The 21,534-nt window shown below is 34.6% G+C and overlaps 1 protein-coding gene across 1 annotated transcript in view; it reads left to right on the top strand.

Moving 5' to 3' along the window:
• SMC3 (structural maintenance of chromosomes 3) overlaps positions 1-19,885 on the top strand; it is a 33,039-nt gene extending 13,154 nt beyond the window's left edge. Inside the window, exons 9-29 of the mRNA XM_014851180.3 lie at positions 127-302; positions 803-883; positions 1,119-1,283; positions 1,587-1,708; positions 3,191-3,404; positions 6,029-6,132; positions 6,316-6,415; positions 7,049-7,209; positions 7,562-7,703; positions 9,264-9,414; positions 11,311-11,463; positions 12,881-13,032; positions 14,365-14,523; positions 15,140-15,247; positions 15,735-15,843; positions 16,384-16,631; positions 16,717-16,929; positions 17,280-17,471; positions 17,629-17,806; positions 18,460-18,566; positions 19,472-19,885. Of these exons, the coding sequence (XP_014706666.1) occupies positions 127-302; positions 803-883; positions 1,119-1,283; positions 1,587-1,708; positions 3,191-3,404; positions 6,029-6,132; positions 6,316-6,415; positions 7,049-7,209; positions 7,562-7,703; positions 9,264-9,414; positions 11,311-11,463; positions 12,881-13,032; positions 14,365-14,523; positions 15,140-15,247; positions 15,735-15,843; positions 16,384-16,631; positions 16,717-16,929; positions 17,280-17,471; positions 17,629-17,806; positions 18,460-18,566; positions 19,472-19,543 (3,107 nt within the window). The 3' untranslated portion in view covers positions 19,544-19,885. The remainder of the gene's footprint in view (positions 1-126; positions 303-802; positions 884-1,118; positions 1,284-1,586; positions 1,709-3,190; positions 3,405-6,028; positions 6,133-6,315; positions 6,416-7,048; positions 7,210-7,561; positions 7,704-9,263; positions 9,415-11,310; positions 11,464-12,880; positions 13,033-14,364; positions 14,524-15,139; positions 15,248-15,734; positions 15,844-16,383; positions 16,632-16,716; positions 16,930-17,279; positions 17,472-17,628; positions 17,807-18,459; positions 18,567-19,471) is intronic.
• The last annotated feature ends 1,649 nt before the right edge of the window (positions 19,886-21,534 follow it).

The raw sequence follows: 21,534 nt of genomic DNA, 5'->3' as shown, positions 1-21,534 counted from the left end.
GCCACTGGGCGGGCCCAATAATGCTATAGTTCTTAAGATTAAGTTTAACTCATGGTATATTTGAGAAATGATATTATTACATAAAAATTTTATTCAACTCCTTCACCCCTCCCATTTTTTTTCAAGAGGGCAAACGGGAAAAGATCAATGAGTTGTTAAAATACATTGAAGAGAGATTACATACCTTGGAGGAAGAAAAGGAGGAACTAGCTCAGTATCAGAAGTGGGATAAAATGAGACGAGCCCTGGAATATACCATTTACAATCAGGAACTTAACGAGACTCGTGCTAAACTTGATGAGGTAAAATATCTACCTTTGCCACTTAAATTCAGATTAATTTTATTTTTATTAATATGTTAAACTCATGCTTTCACTTTTCAATGACTTTTAAATAGAAACTTAAAAATTTTTAAACGTAATGAGTTTATTAGTCAGCAAATTTGTTCTTTCAGTTTACTCCAAGGAAAATGAGACTGATGTGGTCCTTGCTGTCATCATATCTGAAATATAATCAGGTGGTGGTGTCAGGCAGACCAGGATGAGGGGATGCCACCTTGAAAGCTTTTTTCCTTGGCTTTTTAAAATGTTATTTGTAATTAATATTGCTGATACTTTGTATAAAAATTTGTTTTAGGTATACTTAAAACTAAAGGAGTATTCTGTTTAAAGAAAACCAATAAAATTTTTAAGTGAATGATTACTTTTTATTTTGTCAGATATTAAAAAACTTTACTAATTATGAAATGTTAAACAAATACAGAATGAGTTAGAAATCATAGCTTGGTTTTTTTTCCCCCCAGCTTTCTGCTAAGCGAGAGACTAGTGGAGAAAAATCCAGACAATTAAGAGATGCCCAGCAGGATGCGAGAGATAAAATGGAGGTAAGATTATAAACTAGGCTTAGGATAACTCATATTTTTTGACCACAGTAAACTCTTTTGTACAGAATTACAGAATAGTAACTTCAAGCCAGTGTCACTGGAATTGAGTATTGGAAAGACAGTAGTACTGAAAGTGTAAATGAAAGAAAAGGAAGGGACAGAACTAGTGGTGTCACAATTCTGCTGTTATACTTTTAGTTGCCTGACTCATTTCTGTTGGATATGTTTTGAATAGGATATTGAGCGCCAAGTTAGAGAACTGAAAACAAAAATTTCAGCCATGAAAGAAGAAAAGGAGCAGCTCAGTGCTGAAAGACAAGAACAGATTAAGCAGAGGACTAAGTTGGAGCTTAAAGCCAAGGATTTACAAGATGAACTGGCAGGCAATAGTGAACAGAGGGTAAGTTAAATGTTGAAAATAAAAGACGTAAACATTGAGTTGAGTAGAAACTGCAGAAAATAGGCCTTTCTGTGACAGGGTGCATGCTTGAATTTTTGTAAAAGATTTGGCATGTTAAAATAATTTGTACTTGGGTGGCAACTCAGTAATATCTCTATTTCTTACATTTAAAAATTAGTTGTGTATTGCAGGATCATTTCTTTCATGAATTTTTTTCATGAGGAAACATTTTATGCTGGACGTATAAATAAAGCAAAAATTTTTAAGTAGATTACATTTTTATTTATCTTGCTTTATTTACAGAAACGCTTATTGAAAGAAAGGCAGAAGCTGCTTGAAAAAATAGAGGAAAAGCAGAAAGAACTGGCAGAAACGGAACCTAAATTCAACAGTGTAAAAGAAAAAGAAGAGCGAGGAATTGCTAGGTCTGGGATTTTTTTCACCAACGCTTTTAACTTTCTATTTAATTCTTCTTTCGAACCTAAATAGTTATGGGTTAAGAAGGCACAGTAATTAAGAACAAAATTTAAATACCTATTTGAAAGTAATAGCCAATGTTAAACAACTACTGTTGGCCACGCATTATTGTCTACATGTTTTCTACTCATCAGCCATAGGATGTGCACGTTATACCCACTTTAAATACAACATACTTGAGGCTCTGAGAGGTTAAATAATTTGTTTGTGATAACATAGCTACATATTATTGGGCTTTTGAAAACCACGTTTGTTCTTTTACCCAAATGACATCTTACTGTATGTATCATTCTGCCACTTTCTTTTTTCTACTCAGTGCTATTTTAATATCTAGACATTTTCGTCTTTATCTGTAGATTGGATTTGCTGTTTGCTGAATTCACCATTTAGTGTGTTAGCATGTTTTTATGCCGCTTATGTTTGTTTTAATGAGTTGCCTGTTTATATACTTTGCCCCCCCCCCGCCTTTTTTTTTTTTTGGTGAGGAAGATTTGCCATGAGCTAACATTGGTTGCCAATCTTCCTCTTTTTTTTTTTTGCTTGAGGAGGATTAGCCCTGAGCTAACATCCATGCCAGTCTTCCTCCACTTTGTATGTGGGATGCCTCTACAGCATGGCTCATGAGTGGAGTAGGCCTGTACCCAGGATCTGAACCAGGCCACTGAAGCAGAGTGTGCAGAACTTTAAGCACTCAGCCACGGGGCCAGCCCCTGCCCATTTTTTTTTAAATTTATTTTATTACTGTTTTATAGGGTTGTTTTATGTAACTTGGGCACTTGTATTTGTTCTACATGCTGTAAATGTTTTCTGCCTTTCTCTTTCTTGCCTTTTAACCTTTATAATGTCTTTTATTGTAAGGAGTTGAAAATGTTTATATAGTTAAATAAAGTTGGAACATTTTCGAAAATTTCTGAGATGGGGTACTAGAACTGTCTCTAGATTTACTGGCTAACCCAGACCTGGAGTGAAGACATTGTCTGCCTGAAATCCTTAGGGTATGGACTGTTTTACCTGACTTTAACTGTGATTTCTAAGTTAAATTAATATTCTGTAGATCTAGTCCAGGGAGCTCTATATCAGTTGCTTTGTTTATTTAATTCTTTTTTTATGGAATTTAAAAAATAGCTATTGTTGGGCCGACCCAGTGGCTCAGCCATTAAGTGCGCATGTTCCGTTTTGGCAGCCCAGGGTTCGCAGGTTCGGATCCCGCGTGCAGACATGGCACCGCTTGACAAGCCATGCTGTGGCAGGTGTCCCATGTATAAAGTAGAGGAAGATGGGTACAGATGTTAGCTCAGGGCTAATCTTCCTCAAAAGGAAAAAAACATTAAAACAATAGCTATTGTCTCTGTGTACTCTTGACATAGTGATTGCAGTTAAACTTGATTATTTCCTGTTCTTTTCAATCCATTCTCTTCTGTCTTGTGTAGATTGGCTCAAGCTACCCAGGAAAGAACGGATCTTTATGCAAAGCAGGGGCGAGGAAGCCAGTTTACATCAAAAGAAGAAAGGGATAAGTGGATTAAAAAGGAACTCAAGTCTTTAGATCAGGCGATTAATGACAAGAAAAGACAAATTGCTGCTATACATAAAGATTTGGAGGACACTGAGGCAAATAAAGAGAAAAATCTGGAGCAGTATAATGTAAGAACTTTTATAGCTGCTTTCTGGAAATCTTTCAGAAGACATAAACGTACAATTTTTACCTATTTCTTTAAATTTTATTTTAAAAAATTTTACATGCTAATCTTATATACAAGTACTTATTTTGAAAAGACCGGCACAATTTAATATTATATATATGGTAGTTCTCTTTTTTAAAGAATGATTTTTTTCCATATCAGTGAGTGTCTATATAGATTGAGTATATTTTAAAATATATTTTTATGACTTGGTAGAATGTACCTGAACTACCCCTAATTTTAACATGATATATGAGTCTAAAACAACTTTATAGTAACTTATTTAAAAATTTTTCTATTTTATATTCTAGTGTAATTTTCTCAATTTAATAACTTACTGCAGCATTTTTTTTTTTTTTTAAGATTTTATTATTTCCTTTTTCTCCCCAAAGCCCCCCGGTACGTAGTTGTATATTCTTCGTTGTGGGTCCTTCTAGTTGTGGTATGTGGGACGCTGCCTCAGCGTGGTCTGATGAGCAGTGCCATGTCCGCGCCCAGGATTCGAACCAACAAAACACTGGGCCGCCTGCAGCGGAGCGCGCGAACTTAACCACTCAGCCACGGGCCAGCCCCTGCAGCATGTATTTTTTGTTGGTTGAAGTGGTGGTGATTTTATAACATTTTCTAAATGAATTAAACATTATTTACTATGCATGTTTAGCTAGCATTTCCTTAAAAATTGAAGTAGAAGATAAATCATCACTTCCAGAGTAAGAAAGATCTTACGTGTAAAATGAGAAACGGGGAGAAATGCTCTTAAGTGGTATGTGTGGCTGTATATAGGTGATTAGGGCATGAAAGAAGTGATGAGAAGGGAGTGTATAGGACAGTTGTAGAGTGAAGAAGGTATATATGTACATACACAGAGGAACCCTCTTACCCCTTGAGATCTGTACCAGTTGGTGGTTGGTTGGTTTATCAAAAAAAAATCACTAAAAGCATAAAATTTTTATGTACGTATATGTATATATTTATATTTTTTTACATGTAATATTTGTGTTTACACACACGTAAGCATACAGATATTTGTATATATCTTAAATACAGTTACATGCCACATAACGATGTTTTGGTGACGATGGATTGCATATACGACTGTGGTCCCATAAGATGAGTACCGTATAGCGTAGGTGTGTAATAGGCTGTGCCATCTAGGTTTGTGTAAGTATGCACTATGATGTTCACACAGTGGCAGAAGCACCTAGTGGCACGTTTATCAGAACCTATCCCTGTTGTTAAGCAAAGCATGACTATATTGTATTTTAAACAGATAAATGTATATTCATGTGCCAGTCTTTTTTTTAAGACTTTATTTTTTAGATCAGTTTTAGGTCATAGCAAAATTGAGAGGAAGGTACGGAGATTTCCCATATACCCTCTACCCCCACACATGCATAGCTTCCCCCATTAGTAATGTCCCCCACCACAGTGTGTACTAATCTTTTGATGGAGAGCCCAAGATCTTTCTTTTGAATGTAAGTAGTGATTGGAGTTCTCAGGGGACTTTCTCATTAGCCACACATGTAAATACAGTTCTCCTTAAAGTTGGGTGAGAACAGAATTCAGGATTCAATCTAGGATCATGTATTACATTTAGTTGTCATGTTTCTGTTATTCCTTTATTGGACCAGTTCCTCAGTCTTTCCTTGATTTTTTGTGACTTGACATTTTGGATTACTATATTTTGTTATAAAGTACGTATATATTAATATATATATTTACATATTACATACTATGTAATTATTTCTCCCTAGTCTTTTAGAGTTGATTTGCCCATTTATTTAATTCACTTTTTAGTGACTCACCTTTGAGTGGGTCCAAAACTAAATCATGTTTTTAAAAAAAACTCTTTCCTTTGTACTCATATTCTCAGTTTATTTAATATTTAATGTAAACACACACACACAACCAAAGCAAAAAACAGAAACATAGTGAGGAGCAAACACAACCAACTCTAACCATAAATGCAACTGGTAGGAAAAGTGACCAAGCGTAATAGACAGCAGCCTACTGGCGTTGAGAGTCCAGTGTACTTTGGGCTTTGGTCAGGATATTTTATGGAAGGAGTAGAAAACAGTAGTTGATCCAGTAGTCAGTTATTTGGATATTGGTTATTATAGTTTCAGCTTTGTGATTCTATAAAATTCTAGAGTATGTGTTACAGAAGGAAGGTTTAGATCATTAATGAACAAGTTATTTTCATTTTAGCAATATTTCCTAGAGTATTCATTTTATGGTTTATGTTTCCTGAAGATACGCTCTTTCATCTAAAGACAGTTTTTTAAAAATGAAGTTGAATTTTTTTAATAGCTTCATTGAGGTATAATTTACATATAATAAATTGCACAAACTTAAATTGTATCAGTTTGATAACTTTTGACATATGTATACAACTTTGAAATCGTCACCATAATTAAGATAAGGAACCTATTTATCACCTCAAAATGTTTCCTATACTCCCTGGTAATTCCTGCTTCCCTCCCCCCGTCCCCCTCTTCGTCCCCTGGCAGCAACTGTTCTGTTTTCTGTCACTGAATTAGTTGGCATGAAATCAGTTTTAAATTTGAATTATTTGTATTTCCATAGAAACTGGATCAGGATCTTAATGAAGTCAAAGCTCGAGTAGAAGAACTGGACAGAAAATACTACGAAGTAAAAAATAAGAAAGATGAATTACAAAGTGAAAGAAAGTTAGTACAGACTAAAATATGCCTTAATTTTTTTGAGTAATGCTAGTTATTGGTTGGTAAATGGTCTTTAAGTTATAAATTAACTATTGAAGTTTGATTTCAGTATATTACTCTAAATTGTATACTGTTGTTGCATCTTCTTAATGCTTTAAAATTAAAGACAGTCTAATTTTTATTGATCAGTTACTTGTGGAGAGAGGAGAATGCAGAACAGCAAGCACTTGCTGCTAAAAGAGAAGATCTTGAAAAGAAACAGCAACTTCTTAGAGCAGCAACAGGAAAGGTGGGCAGGTTCTTTTCATTACCTCAGTTTACGTGAGTCAATTATTACACAAGTTTGTTAGTTTTCAAGCTGTAAGGCATTTGGTTCCAGGTTACACATAAGGAAGTAGGGTACAGATCACTTGTCCCATAAGTGTGAAGCAATGGGTATTGTCTGAGCAGCCTTCCTACTATCCATGCTATTAATGATAGCACTATTGAATTTTCTTTTGTTTTTTTTTTTTGGCCGAGGAAGATTAGCCCTGAACTAGCATCTCTGCCAGTCTTCCTCTACTTTATATGTGGGTTGCTGCCATAGCATGGCTAACGAGTGGTGTAGGTCCATGCCCAGGATCTGAACCCATGAACCTGGGCCACCAAAGCAAAGCACACCAAACTTAACCACTAGGCCACAGGGGTAGCCCCATGACTTTTAGATGAAGAGCCTGTTTTTAATGCTAGTGTCACACAATAGAGCCCACGATAGAAAGTGTTGCATGTAGTTGGCATATTTCAAGGGGGTGATGTGTTGTTGGGGAGGGTGTTTAATCTCTGGTATATTTTTTAATGTATAGAGTAATGGGTTAATTTCTTACCAGCAGGAGTGCCATTAGCAATGTTATTTTAATACTTTTCACTTCTCACAATTTAACAGGCCATTTTAAATGGAATAGATAGCATAAACAAAGTGCTGGACCACTTTCGTCGTAAAGGAATAAATCAGCATGTTCAAAATGGCTATCATGGCATCGTGATGAATAACTTTGAATGTGAGCCTGCTTTTTACACATGTGTGGAAGTCACTGCTGGAAACAGGTGAGATTTTTTGCTTGATATTTTGAGTTTTTAAAGGAAAGGGAATAAGAATAACCTAAGAAACAGCTTTTTGTAGTTTTAGTACAATGTATTTCCCCTTACTTTCTTTTATCCCAGTTACATATTTCATTTTCTAATTAAAGATATAGATGCTAAGTATTTTTTCCTGATTGTGGAAGCTAAAACTTGACCCATTTGGGGCTTTCCTCTCTCTTCCCCCATTGAATTTTCTAAGTAGTCCCCTGCCCCCAATGCAGATTGGGTTGCTCAAAAAAAAAGTGAATTGTTTGCTTAGATGTTTAGGGCACTTTTAAGTCTAGTGATAAAAATGTCTTATTCTGTTTACATGTAGGTTATTTTATCATATTGTTGATTCAGATGAAGTCAGCACGAAGATTTTGATGGAGTTTAATAAAATGAATCTTCCTGGAGAGGTCACTTTTCTGCCTCTTAACAAGTTAGATGTCAGGGATACTGCCTATCCTGAAACCAATGTGAGTTGATGTGTGTTAAGGTCCACTTTTCTTTCAATAAGTTCCTTTTTCTCATGATTACCACATGATAGTAGTGCAGAGGCACTGTACTTTAGGATTCGCTGGTCTGTGAGATAACGTGCATTTCTTCCTATAGAACTAGTGGTGCTGGGTAGGGATGGGAAGGGAGATGGGTCACAGCCAAGACATGAAACAAATTATTGCAAATGTGAAAAGTGTTCAAATACATAAGTGCAGGATACTTTGAGAGTGTATCCAAGGGTGACAAAATTAAGATTAGGTGGTTGGAGAAGAATTTCCTGAGGAAGTATTATTTGAAGTGAATATTTTTAAGTTTACTGAATATACCTTTTAATGGTTTATAAATTAAATAAAAATGTCTAGCAAGGTGATAGACTCTGAAAGCATAATGTTACCTTTGTTACTAACTGATACACTTTTAAATAGATTAAAAATACTCCTCAGACACCGTTGTTCAAAAAATGTGATTGCTCTTCGGTATTTGGCTTCAGAATGTTGATGGGTGGTAGCAACTATTTTACTATCCTCTGAGGTTAAAGTTGAAACCCCTATGAGAATGATCAACGATTTAAATGGAACAGTGAGAATCTTACAAACTCCTTTAAGGATGCAGCTTTTTCTTCTTTTAAATCTATAAATTATCTTTGAAGTTTTGGGGAGGAAAAATTGAGTCACAAATATGGTATGTGAATGAAGCAAGACACAAAAGAATGCCTGAAGTGTGGTTCCCTTTACACTACATAGATAAAACTAAATTTAGGTGATAGAACTAGAGAGACGTGCAAAGAAGTGATTATCATAAAAGTTATAATACTTAGTGATCACCTCCAGCAGGTAACCACTGGAGGTGACCACCATGTGATTAGGGAAGGGGCACACTTACGGCTTCTGGATGTCAGCAGTGTTCCGTTTCTTGTCTTGCGTGGTTGGTTATATTGATGTTCTCTTTGTGATTATTTTAAGCCTAACATATTTATTGCATTTTTCTGTAGGTAGGATATATTTCCTAATTTAAAAATTCTAAAAATCCTGTTCTAACAGTTTAGAAGAGAGAAAAAGGAGAATAATAAATTTTATCTATGTATATAAAATGAAAACATTTATTTAGCCCTTGTATTTGACAGATGCTATCCTAAGTGTTTTGTATATATTAACTCGTCTATTTTTAATAGCTTTCCTGGGAAGATACTGTTGTTATTGCTGTTTTGTAGGTGATGTAACAGTTACGTAGAGAAGTTAAGCACCTTGTCCAGAGCGCACATCTGATGAGTGGCAGAACTAGGATTTGAACTTGAGCCATCTGGCTCTGGAGCCACTAAGCTGTTTATCTCACTGTGCTCTACTATTGAAAACCTACATAAGCACAATTTCCAGGATTTTTCCGTAGAATGTTTCTTCTGACTTAGTATAAAAACCAGTAGTTTTGAAATATAAAGGCTTTTGTGTTTATTCGTTTCATAGATATGTAATTCATAATTCTGCTCACGTTTTAATTAATTGTGTCATCTCTTTGCTTGCTGACAAAATATTCATTTTTAGGATGCTATTCCTATGATAAGTAAATTGAGGTACAATCCCAGATTTGACAAAGCTTTCAAACATGTGTTTGGAAAAACACTTATTTGTCGTAGCATGGAAGTTTCAACCCAGCTGGCCCGTGCTTTCACCATGGACTGCATTACCCTGGAAGGTTTGTAATAGTAATTCTTAGTTTGAACAAATAAGTTCAATTTTAGTGTTAAGAGTATTTGAAAATTAATGTCCAATTATTTCTCACTTTTTAAATAGTTGATTTGTTCAATCAAAGTCCAAACAGGGTCCACACTATATTTAGTTGATGGCTCTTAAGTATAATCATTTGGTTTGTAGTAGGAGTTCTTAACCTTTTTTGCACTATGGATTCCTTTGGCTCTTACCCTTTTTCAAAATCTTTTAAATGCGTAAAATAGAATACTTTGGATCACAAAATAAACCAATTAGATTGGCATGGTAATCATAATATTTTTTTCAAATGTGACATAGTAATTATGGTATTCAAACACAAGATTTAGCAGTGGGTCTAATAAGTATCATAATTTTGAAGTACTGATGGATTTAAACAGTATTTTGAGATTTACAACAAGTGTAATCTGATAGAAAATAGCTCTTATTTCTCTTGGAAACAGTCACAAGTATTGATAGTACTACTGTGGTTCTTGTCTCATTCATTGTAGAAGAAATTGCTAAATGTCATTTTGAGATTAGTATAAAAACAGAGATGTAAATTTTTTCCCCAGCCAAGTCATGTATCTCCTATCTGTAGAATCCAGGGTAAGAACCTCTGGTGTATAGGTTTACCTTACCTGCCCTTATTTTTTGTTTTTTTCCTCTTATTTGTTGATGAAAGAAGGTAACCCACCCCCTAGCTTTAACTCTATACAGTTTTTTGGTTGTTTTGAACCATTTGAGAATAAGATGTAAAAATCATGACACTTCATCTCTAAAAGTTAAACATTTCTCTCCTGAGAATAATGATATTCTGCTTTATAACTACAGGTATCATTGTTGTACCGAAGAAATTTAACATTAACTCAATGATAATATCATCTAAAAAGTATCTACGTTCAAGTTTGTCTCAAAATATTTTTCTATCCTGGATCCAATCAAGGATGCATGCAATACCTTCTCTTTAGATTCTTTTAATATAGGACAGTTCCTTCCTGCCCTCCTACCCCCAGGAAATTGACTTTCTTGTAGAATGTCTCGTTTTCTGGATTTGTCTTATTGCTTCCTATCAGGTTCCCCAACAACTTTTTTTGTGTGTGTGAGGAAGATTGGCCCTGAGCTAACATCTGTTGCCAATCTTCCTCTTTTTGCTTGAGAGAGATTGTCACTAAGCTAACATCCATGCCGATCTTCCTCTATTTTATGTGGGATGCTGTCACATCGTGGCTTGAGGAGCGGTGCTAGGTCCACACCCGGGATCCAAACTGGTGAACCCTGGGCTGCCGAAGTGGTGTGTGTGAACTTACCCACTACACCACTGGACCAGCCTGCCCAACAACTTTTTTACCAATGGTTTAGCATCCTTTGCTGACCCTTGCCTGACTCAGTTAATATACCAGCGGTTTCAAAATGGTTATTTTTAAATTCTGTCATTGCTTCTGTGTTTATTAGCTGTCACTCTTCTAGAACGAAGAGTACCCTACTTTATAATTTTTTTTTAAGTATCACTGATTCATGGATTCTTTTTTCTTTTTCACTGTGCTACCACATTGCCATTATTATTATTTTTGATGTTCAAATTTTGCCAAATAGGGCCAGTGGGCACTCCAGGCTAGGTCCTGTGTTCTGTTGACATGTCACCATTAGTCTTTAGCACTTCGTTTCTTTCTGGTAGATGTTCAGGCTCGCCTAGAAGGTACATTTATAAGATGCAGATTTTAATGTTGGAAAGCAGAAATTTTTCAGAGCAGCTTAAATTCTTTTCTTTTTAATTCACATTAAACAGGTAAAGCCTTTAGGTTAGTTGTTTGATTATAAATCAATTTATCATTAAATAAAGAAGTTATATAGAATTACTACCTTTTTTATGTTTTGTTTACAGGTGACCAAGTTAGTCATCGGGGTGCTCTCACTGGAGGTTATTATGACACAAGGAAGTCCAGACTTGAATTACAGAAAGATGTCAGAAAAGCAGAAGAAGAACTAGGTGAACTGGAAGCAAAGCTCAATGAAAACCTTCGCAGAAACATTGAAAATATCTTTATGTCTTATGCCAACGTGCAGAAACTTGGCTGGAATATATAATCATTTGCGTGTTAGGTGTGTTTTCTCATGTATACAATGGGGAAAAAATTCTATGTTTTTCTTTGATTTTTATTTAAACACAGGAACTTGTATTGTTTGTGTATTTAACTTCTGAAGATAGGGAAAAAACTACGACTACTTTAACATTGATGCTTTGCTTAGCTGTTAAATAGCTAGTAGCCGTGAATCTACTTCTGAGAGAAAAGAACCCAAGGAACATTAAAATTTAAGGTTATGGAGGGAACTGAGGAAGATTGGTCAGAGAATTATAGAAGAAAAACTAGGAGAGTGTTTCAAGGAAGAAGCGTGGGAGGCATCAGTAATGCCACATACTGCATAGAAGTTAAATAGAAGGGCTGAAAAATGTCCATTAGACTTTACTATCTCGAGATCATTCAGTGCAGGTTTAGTATTAGCAGAGGAAGTGGTTCTCGAAATTCAAGTCTTGGTAACCAATGGTTCTCTCAGTTCTTTCACATATAACTGGTGTTCCGTGAAGAGTGGCTCATTCAGCTCACAGCTGAAACAACTGCATGTGCATTTTCTTAAAACAGCCATGGTACTTTGGTATAAGGCAGAAGTACTTTGTAAGTACTCTGCATTAGGCCACACAATATTAAAAATACAGGTACTTTTAGCATTGAGAATAATCATTTTTAATGCTTTATCAGGATTTTCTTAATTGAAACTGGCTTTTCTTTTTTAATGTGAGTTTATAGCTTCTGTGCCATTAGTGCAAGCAATAGCACACAGAAAAAGGCAGATAAACATCTTAGTTTTGACTTTGCAGGGGCCTGCATGGCACATGGAGAACTGCCCAGATTTGGCAAGATGTTAGTGCAAAGAAAGCATAGAGAAATACTAAGAAAAGGGAGGATATTGACAGCATACACCAACTACTTTCCTGTATTTGATAATCCAGCTAGATGGAATTATTCTTCCACATTGAGCAAGGCCTCCTCTTGATAACGTAACTCCTTTATATGGTGCTTTAAGCATAATAGATTACACAGTAAATATTTGTTGAATGAAAAGATTTTTAAAATACATAATACTGTTATATTTCATTTAGCTTTCTTTAGAGTTTCCCAAGAATTTCTTTTTGGTATAGCTATTAGTAAAATAGTATATATGTTATTTTGAGAGAGAGTAGTGGGAGTGAAATGTTTTAAGCTTCTTTCATGATTGAACACACTTAGTGTAGTATTTAATTCAGCATTGTTATGGTTCATAAATATGAGGTAATAACCTTTATTTAGGGGTGAAGAAAAGGAAGGGACTACAAAATGTGTTTATAAGAACTGAAGAGAATTTAGAACATAGGATGTATTCACAACTTGCAGAGAATTTTCCTTAGCTTTGTATATGGATTAATAATGAAATTGATCAGTTGATGAACCAAATGCAGCAGATAGAGACCCAGCAAAGGAAATTTAAAGCGTCTCGAGATAGCATATTATCAGAAATGAAGATGCTAAAAGAGAAGAGACAGCAGTCAGAGAAAACATTCATGCCCAAGGTTCGTATGTATTCTTTTTGTTTTAATTACATAGAATCAGGATGGACCATATGTTTTATAGGTTACCCTTGGATTTCATATGTTCCATTTTTTATTTTATCTTTTTAAATTTTTAATTTTTTTAAGGTTTGCTTTTTGGTCAGGACAGTTGGCCCTGAGCTAACATCTGTTGCCAATCCTCTTTTTTTTTTCCTTCTCCCCAAAGCCCCGGTACATAGTTATACATCCTAATTGTAAGTCTCTCTAGTTCTTCTATGTGGAGTGCCACCACAGCATGGCTTGATGAGCAGTGCGTAGGTCCGCGCCCAGGATCCGAACTTGAGGCCACTGAAGTGGAGTGCACAAAACTTAACCACTAGGCCATGGGGTCAGCCCCTCCTATGTTCCATTTTTGTTTAGACCCATACTTTTGAATATCTACATCTGTCTATACCATGCTTATACCCATGGGCACCCAAAGACTCCTTTTGTAAGTTGCATTTAGACTTCCCAACTTCATTGAACAAATAGGTATTTTGAGCTGTGGCGTAATAGTACTGATGGCCAGTTATTAATTTGTCAGTAACCATTTTTGTCTGTAAAACACTTCATGGAGTTACTTGAATATTTGATTTAATTTTATCCAGATTGCATTAAAATGAGTAGAGCACAAACTCTTGATATTACAAGTGATAATACATATTGGTCTCATAAACTTGAAGTAGTGTTGACAAAACTGGTAATTTATTATATCAATAATATTAAAAAACAACAAAGTTTAAAAATCATCCACAGGGCTGGTCCCATGGCTAAGTGGCTAAGTTTGCACACTCTGCCTTGGTGGCCCAGGGTTTCGCCAGTTTGGATCCTGCACGCAGACATGGCACCACTCCTCAAGGCATGCTAAGGCAGTGTCCCACCTAGCACAACCAGAAGGACCTACAACTAGAATATACAACTATGTATTGGGGGGCTTTGGGGAGGAGGAGGAGGAGAAGGGAAAAAAAAAAGAAGGTTGGCAACAGATGTTAGCTCAGGTGCCAGTCTAAAAATAAAAATAAAAATCCGCAGTTATACCACTCTAATATTCTGGCAACTTTCTTATGAATGTGTTTGAAGATTTTTATGTAATTTGATCATGGATTATGACCTGTTCCCTACACACCCATAGTATTGCATCGTGAATATTTTTCTTGTTGCTACATAGTTCTAAGTATCAAATTTAATGGATACTTAATAGTTGAGTTGATATGATTAGTTTACTTTAATATCAAATATAGATTGTTTCCAGTCTTTCATTATAAGTAAGACAGTGACTAATACCTTTATTAATAAATGGGTAATTTTATATAGCAACGTAGCTTACAAAGTTTGGAGGCAAGTTTGCATGCTATGGAGTCCACCAGAGAATCATTGAAAGCAGAACTGGGAACTGATTTGCTTTCTCAACTTAGTCTGGAAGATCAGAAGAGAGTAGATGCGCTGAATGATGAAATTCGTCAACTTCAGCAGGCAAGTACAATTGACTGAAAAAAATTTTCGTTGATAATTGGCTATTGTGAAAAATGTCTTTTTTGCTATAAAGGAATGCAAAAGAAAGTATTGAAAAAACATAAAAATGAGACTTGGACTTCTAACATCCATAAGAGTAAATGAGGTTTTAATGTTTTTCTAAACCATTCTGGATATGTTAGTATTATACAAGAAATCTTCCTTTTCTTCCATGTTATTTAATGCATGTTTGTCATTAGTAAGATTGAGTTTGTTAGCTTTGCTGTATTTATTGACCAGACCACCTTTACGTATTTAATAATGCTTTAATTAAACATTTCAATAACATCTGATTTTGAATACAGAGATGTAAACAACCCACACGAAGTCCAAGAAATGAAAAGCAGGTAAAGAAAGATATTTTTGGCAGCATGCCTTATAAAAAGAAACAGGCACAAAAACTTGGCATTCTGAATAGTTAAGAGAGAAAATGAAGAAAATACAGGGCTTTTTGGAAGGATATAAAACTCCATCACTGTTTATTTGAGCACCGTGAAGAGGACAGCAGATTAACAGCATTCCTTTGTGTGAAATGTGCATGCATATGTAGACAAATAATTTCCTTTTCTTCTTCTAGGAAAACAGACAGTTGCTGAATGAAAGAATTAAATTAGAAGGTATTATTACTCGAGTAGAGACTTACCTGAATGAGAATTTGAGAAAACGCTTGGACCAAGTAGAGCAGGTATGTTCTTTTTTGAGGGTTCCTTGATGACCATAACCATTTGAAAGTGTTTATATACGGAGGCTCTGATCAAGAGCATAGACTTTGGGGGACAGAAAGACTTGTACTCTGACCACCTGCCCTGGTTTGGAGTTCTGGACTGCCACCTCATGTACAATCTTGGGCAAGTCATTTAATATTTCTAAGCCTCAGTTTCCTCCTGTATAAAATAAGCATAAAGTAATACCTGTTTTGTATGATTTTCTTGGCACATTCTAGGTACTTAGTAAACGTTAGTTATTAATATTTCCTCAACAGTAGATGCTGAGAAATTTCTGGTAATTGCATGATACTTTAAATATTTGCAATTATATGAAGTATATCTTTTGGTTTTCTTGAATGTTTATTCAGATACAACAGCTACAGAAACTGTTGGCAGTCATAACATTTTGAAACTAACAAAATTCGTATTTGTGGTTTAATGCTCATAAGTTCTTTTGTGTTGCAGGAACTTAATGAACTGAGAGAGACAGAAGGGGGTACTGTTCTCACAGCTACAACCTCAGAACTTGAAGCCATCAATAAAAGAGTAAAAGATACAATGGCACGATCAGAAGGTAAATTTTTGTGTAGTAATAATTTTTTTGGCGTTTTGTTCAATTTAGCTTATTCATTTTATAACATTGTTTACTACAAAATCAATATCCAAAAGCATGTACTAATGATTTTGTGTGTTTTTCATCATCATAAATAATTTATTGTGAATGGAGTTCAGTGGATTGATTATAAATATTAACCTTTGTTTTTTTGAAATGTTTTTGACAATTTTATGAGCGATCATAAATTTTTTTGTCAACAAAAGTATGAAATAGCTGAATCAAGTCTCTTGTCTAGTTGCTGAGAAGATTATTATTTTTTTAGTTTTTTATAAACATAAATGCTAAATAATAAACTATATACTTGAGTGACTCATGTGTACTCCTAATTTTGTCCTGAATTAAAATGTTTCATGAATTTTCACCATAAATTTAAACATTGGGAAAATCCAAAAATTATTTTGATAGATCTGACCATTAAAAAAAATCTTTGGTTAAATAACACTCTGGCTTTAAAATGGATATTGTGGCCTAATTTAGGTTCCCCCCCCCCCATTTTAGATTTGGACAATTCCATTGATAAAACAGAAGCTGGAATTAAGGAGCTTCAGAAGAGTATGGAGCGCTGGAAAAATATGGAAAAAGAACACATGGATGCTATAAATCATGATACGAAAGAGCTAGAAAAGATGACAAATCGACAAGGCATGCTACTGAAAAAGAAAGAAGAGTGTATGAAGAAAATTCGAGAACTTGGATCACTTCCCCAGGAAGCATTTGAAAAATACCAGACACTGAGTCTCAAGCAGGTAAATCTTGTTGGTTTTAAATTTGAAATCTCGTTGCAAATTTCCCTGTATGTGAATTTATTTATACATTTTTTTCTCTCTATAGTTGTTTCGAAAACTTGAACAGTGTAACACAGAGTTGAAGAAGTACAGCCATGTTAACAAAAAGGCTTTAGATCAGTTTGTAAATTTCTCTGAGCAGAAAGAGAAGTTAATAAAGCGACAAGAAGAATTGGATAGGGGTTACAAATCAATCATGGAACTGATGAATGTACTTGAACTTCGAAAATATGAAGCTATTCAGTTGACTTTCAAACAGGTATGTTTTATTTGTAGCTAATCCATAACAAGACAAAAGCGTCAGCTATTATACAGTTTATTACTCAGTCTGCAAAGATTTTAAAGCTTTTTTTCCACTGATAGTTGGCTCTAATACATGTGAACAAATCCAGTATGTAGTTTGTTAACATAGTAACTAGAATGTTTTACACAGCTCCTAAAAGTATCCAGTCTGATACTCTTGTTCTTACAAGATTAAAAAATACTTTGGATTGCTTTTAAATGTTTGTCATTGTGTTAAGGAATAATATGTATAATTTTACCTAAGCAAAATTTATATTCCAGTTGATACGAACTTATTTATTTATTCATTCATTCATTTATTTCAAGGTATCCAAGAACTTCAGTGAAGTATTCCAGAAGTTGGTACCTGGTGGCAAAGCTACATTGGTGATGAAGAAGGGAGATGTGGAGGGCAGTCAGTCTCAGGATGAAGGAGAAGGGAGTGGTGAAAGTGAGAGGGGTTCTGGGTCACAAAGCAGTGTCCCATCAGTTGACCAGTTCACTGGAGTTGGAATTAGGGTAAAATACCTTTCATTCAATTTTCCCCAGAGTATTACCATAGTAGGATTTATAGAATATTTTGCGAATCTAAATTGGTACACTTTATGCAATTTAATTTTAAGAGGTGATGGTGACTCTACCCCTTTAGGATATAACTCAGTAAATGTTTTCGTAGGTGTCATTTACAGGAAAACAAGGTGAAATGAGAGAAATGCAACAGCTTTCAGGTGGACAGAAATCTTTGGTAGCTCTTGCTCTGATTTTTGCCATTCAGAAATGTGACCCAGCTCCTTTTTACTTGTTTGATGAGATTGATCAGGCTCTGGATGCCCAGCACAGAAAGGCTGTGTCAGGTACAGTTTGGTTTCATACTTACCAATGAGAACTTAAAAAGGATAGCTTCCCTCTTTTATAGTGATTTCTTCTTGCCTGAGATACTTGGGGGGGACTAGACAGAATATGTATTCAGTAAATAAAATAATTTTTTAACCAAGTTTTAAAAATTTTAATATTAGACTACTTTTACAAAGTTTAGTTCTGTGAGAAATTAAAAACTCTTTGAATCAATTGAAGAATCCTACTCCAGTTAAACTTTTGTGCAAAGTTTCTCATTTTAAAACTTTTTCTCAGTGTTTGAGTAGCCTCTGTCATAAACAGTATTGATTCTATGTTTCTTTAGAACCTACATCTGATCTTTAGTAAGTTCAAAAGATCTTTGGGAGAGTGAGTAGCAGGGGAAGGTGGTTTTTGTTCTTTGTGAGAAAACTTATTTTGCTCTGACATTATTTCTAAGGCTGTATTAGAAGTTGCTGCTTCTTCATATTCTGTACCTTATGCTATTGGGGTTGCAGATGTATCCTTAATTTAATAAATCAAGTTGGTAATTTTTGCAGATGTATGCGTGAAAAATGAGTCATAGGCAGTTTTGAATTTTAGATAAAAGTTGCTTTTTAAATTTCCTTTTTCTGAGAAAAAGATTTTATTAAATTACTATTTCTTTTTACAGATATGATTATGGAACTTGCTGTACATGCTCAATTTATTACAACTACTTTTAGGCCTGAACTGCTTGAGTCAGCTGACAAATTTTATGGTGTAAAGTTCAGAAATAAGGTAATTTTATTTTTACATGAAATTGAAGTTCATATAGTATTTCATTCATTGTATTTGTTGGATTATTGTTTTATGTTACGTAAGTCATGAAAGAAAACCTAGAAAGTTGTTGCTTATCTCATGATGATGTCTTTATAAAAGAAAACCTTTTCCTTCAAATGCCTATGAAGTTTAGCAGTTCTTTCCTAGAATTCATTGCATTGATTTTATTTATTTAATTAATTAATTTTTTTGAGGAAGATTAGCCCTGAGCTAACATCTGCTGCCAATCCTCCTCTTTTTGGCTGAGGAGGCTTGGCCCTGAGCTAACATCCGTGCCCATCTTCCTCTACTTTCTATGTGGGATGCCTACCACAGCATTGCGTGCCAAGTGGTGCCATGTCTGCACCCGGGATCTGAACTGGCGAAGCCCGAGCTGCCAAAGCAGAACGTGCGCACTTAACTGCTGTGCTACTGGGTCGGCCCCACGTTGGTTTTATTTTCACTGCCATTGAGAGACAGTAACTTCCTAGCTAGGTTTTTCAGTATGTAGTCCAAACAGTTACATACATTTATTTATATTTGGCTGGACCACACAGCTCTTCCTAGTATTTTCAGCCTTAAGATTCTTTGAAATAGCAAAATAATAAAAACTGAACAAAAATATGGTTCAAATATTTAGACATAAGTACTTATCTGTATCTTCAGAGCTTTAAAATGCAGAATATTTTTATATTTTCTAAACTCACACATTGAACAAGCACCATTAATAAGTGAAGGTTTTATCAGTGTTTTAGAATCATTTGATTTGGTATGTAAAATTTATAGGTGATAGGCAGTATATTGTAAATATTACCTAGAGAGTGGGAACACTGATACATTTCTTTAAGATTTAACAAACTTTGTTTTTAACATTTATTCTTTAGGTTAGTCATATTGATGTGATCACAGCAGAGATGGCCAAAGACTTTGTAGAAGATGATACCACTCATGGTTAATCGGAAAATATTGCCCACTGGTTTGGAAGATGTGTATAGTAATATGATTCTCATACCCAGGAACTGTAAATTTAAACCTAAATACCTGTTCATTATTAATAGTTTTCAGACGTAGAGCATACGTAGTCCTTTTATATTTCTGTCATTGTATTTTATAAGGTACTCAGTAATGTTACATTTCTACTTATAGTTTAAGAATTTTATTTTCCACACAACTTTTTGTAAAGTGTCCTGCTCCTATTTTAAATCTTTTGAAACATGCTAAATATTCTTTCCTAATTATTTTATCAATTATATTGCCTCTTTTTTTATAGCTTCAATTAAATAATTGGTTTTATGACTAATTTAGTGTTTTATGTGGCTTTTCATTTATAGTTATATGATTAGAAACAAATTTTTATTAAATATCTACTTTTTATTTTGCCTAAGCAAAGGTCTGCCTACACCTTAAAGATTTTTAAAATGTGGTTTCATATTTTGTTGAATTATGTCAGTGGTTCCCAGTCCTGGCTCTATACTTAAATCCATGGGGGAGCTTTGAAAAATGTAACACTGCTGGAGTCTTTCCCTAGACCAACTGAATCAAAATCTTTAGGGGTGGGGTCCTTGTCATTGCTAGTTCTGAAGTTCCTCCAGGTGATTCTGACCCTTAGTGAGGATTAGACCCCCTGCTTTAAACTCAATATAACGAGTCTTTCAAAGTTATTTTTAATTAAAATGGAAGTCTATTTAATGAATTTGGGAAGGTAGCTTTAAGAGTAACTGAGAACACTAAAGCCAAAAAATTGAGCCATAAAATTTCCTTGTTTTTCTGGATAAGTAAATAGGTTTGGAAAACTTTGTTACTGAAACATCATTTTTTTACCCTCAGATGAGTTCTTTGTTTTTTATTTGTTTATTAGGTTTTTTAAATTGCTTGAAGATATAATTCACATACCATAAAGTCCACCTGTTAAAATTTTGCAATTCAGTCCTTTTTAGTATATTCACAGAATCGTGCAGCTATCTCTATAATCTAATTTTAGAACATTTTCATTACCCAAAAAAGAAACCCTGTACCTATTAGCAGTCATTCTACATCTCCCATTTCCCTTATCCCTTGACAACCACAAATCTACTTTCTATCTCATACCATGGATTTACAGGTTCTGGACATTTCATATAAATGCACTCATGCAATAAGGAGCCTTTTGTGACTGGCTTCTTTCACTTAGCATGTTTTCAAAGTTAATTCATATTGTGGCACGAATTGGTACTTCATTTTTACTGCTGAATAATATCCCATTGTATGAATATACACCATGGTTTGTTTATCCATTCATTATTTGGACACTTGACTTGTTCCCACCTTTTGGCTATTACAAATAATGCTGCTATGAACATTCATGAACAAGTTTTTATATGGATATATATGTTTTCATTTTTCTTGAGGATACACCTAGGATTGGAATTGTTGGGTCATGTGGTAGTTCTTTGTTTAACATTTTAAGGAACTGCCGACTTTAAAGGAGCAGCGTCATTTTACATTTCCATCAGTAATTTATGAGGTTTATGATTTTTCCGCATCCTCCCTAACACTTGTTATCTGTCGTTTTTAAAGTTATAGCCATTCTTGTGAGTGTGGAATGGTGTATCATGGTTTTAATTTGCATTTTCCTGATGACTAACAGTGTTTAAGCATCTTTTTGTGTTCTTATTGGTCATTTGTATATCTTCTTTGGTGAGATGTCTATTCATATCTTTTGCCCACTTTTAAATTCTGTTATTTGTATTCTCATTATAGAATATAAATAACAGAAGTTATAAGCATTCTTTATATATTCTGGGTATAAGTTCCTTATCAGGTATATGACTTGCAAATACTTCATCCCAGCCTGTGAATTGTCCTTTTGCTTTCTTAATGATGTCTTTTGAAGGATAACGTTTTTAAAAAATAAACTTGTATGTTCAGATTTCCTCTTCTAATAAGAACATCAGTCAGATTGGATTAG

This window comes from Equus asinus, chromosome 2, assembly GCF_041296235.1.
Source record: "Equus asinus isolate D_3611 breed Donkey chromosome 2, EquAss-T2T_v2, whole genome shotgun sequence".
In the NCBI taxonomy this organism is placed as follows: domain Eukaryota; kingdom Metazoa; phylum Chordata; class Mammalia; order Perissodactyla; family Equidae; genus Equus; species Equus asinus.
This window is presented reverse-complemented; position numbering and strand designations above follow the sequence as displayed.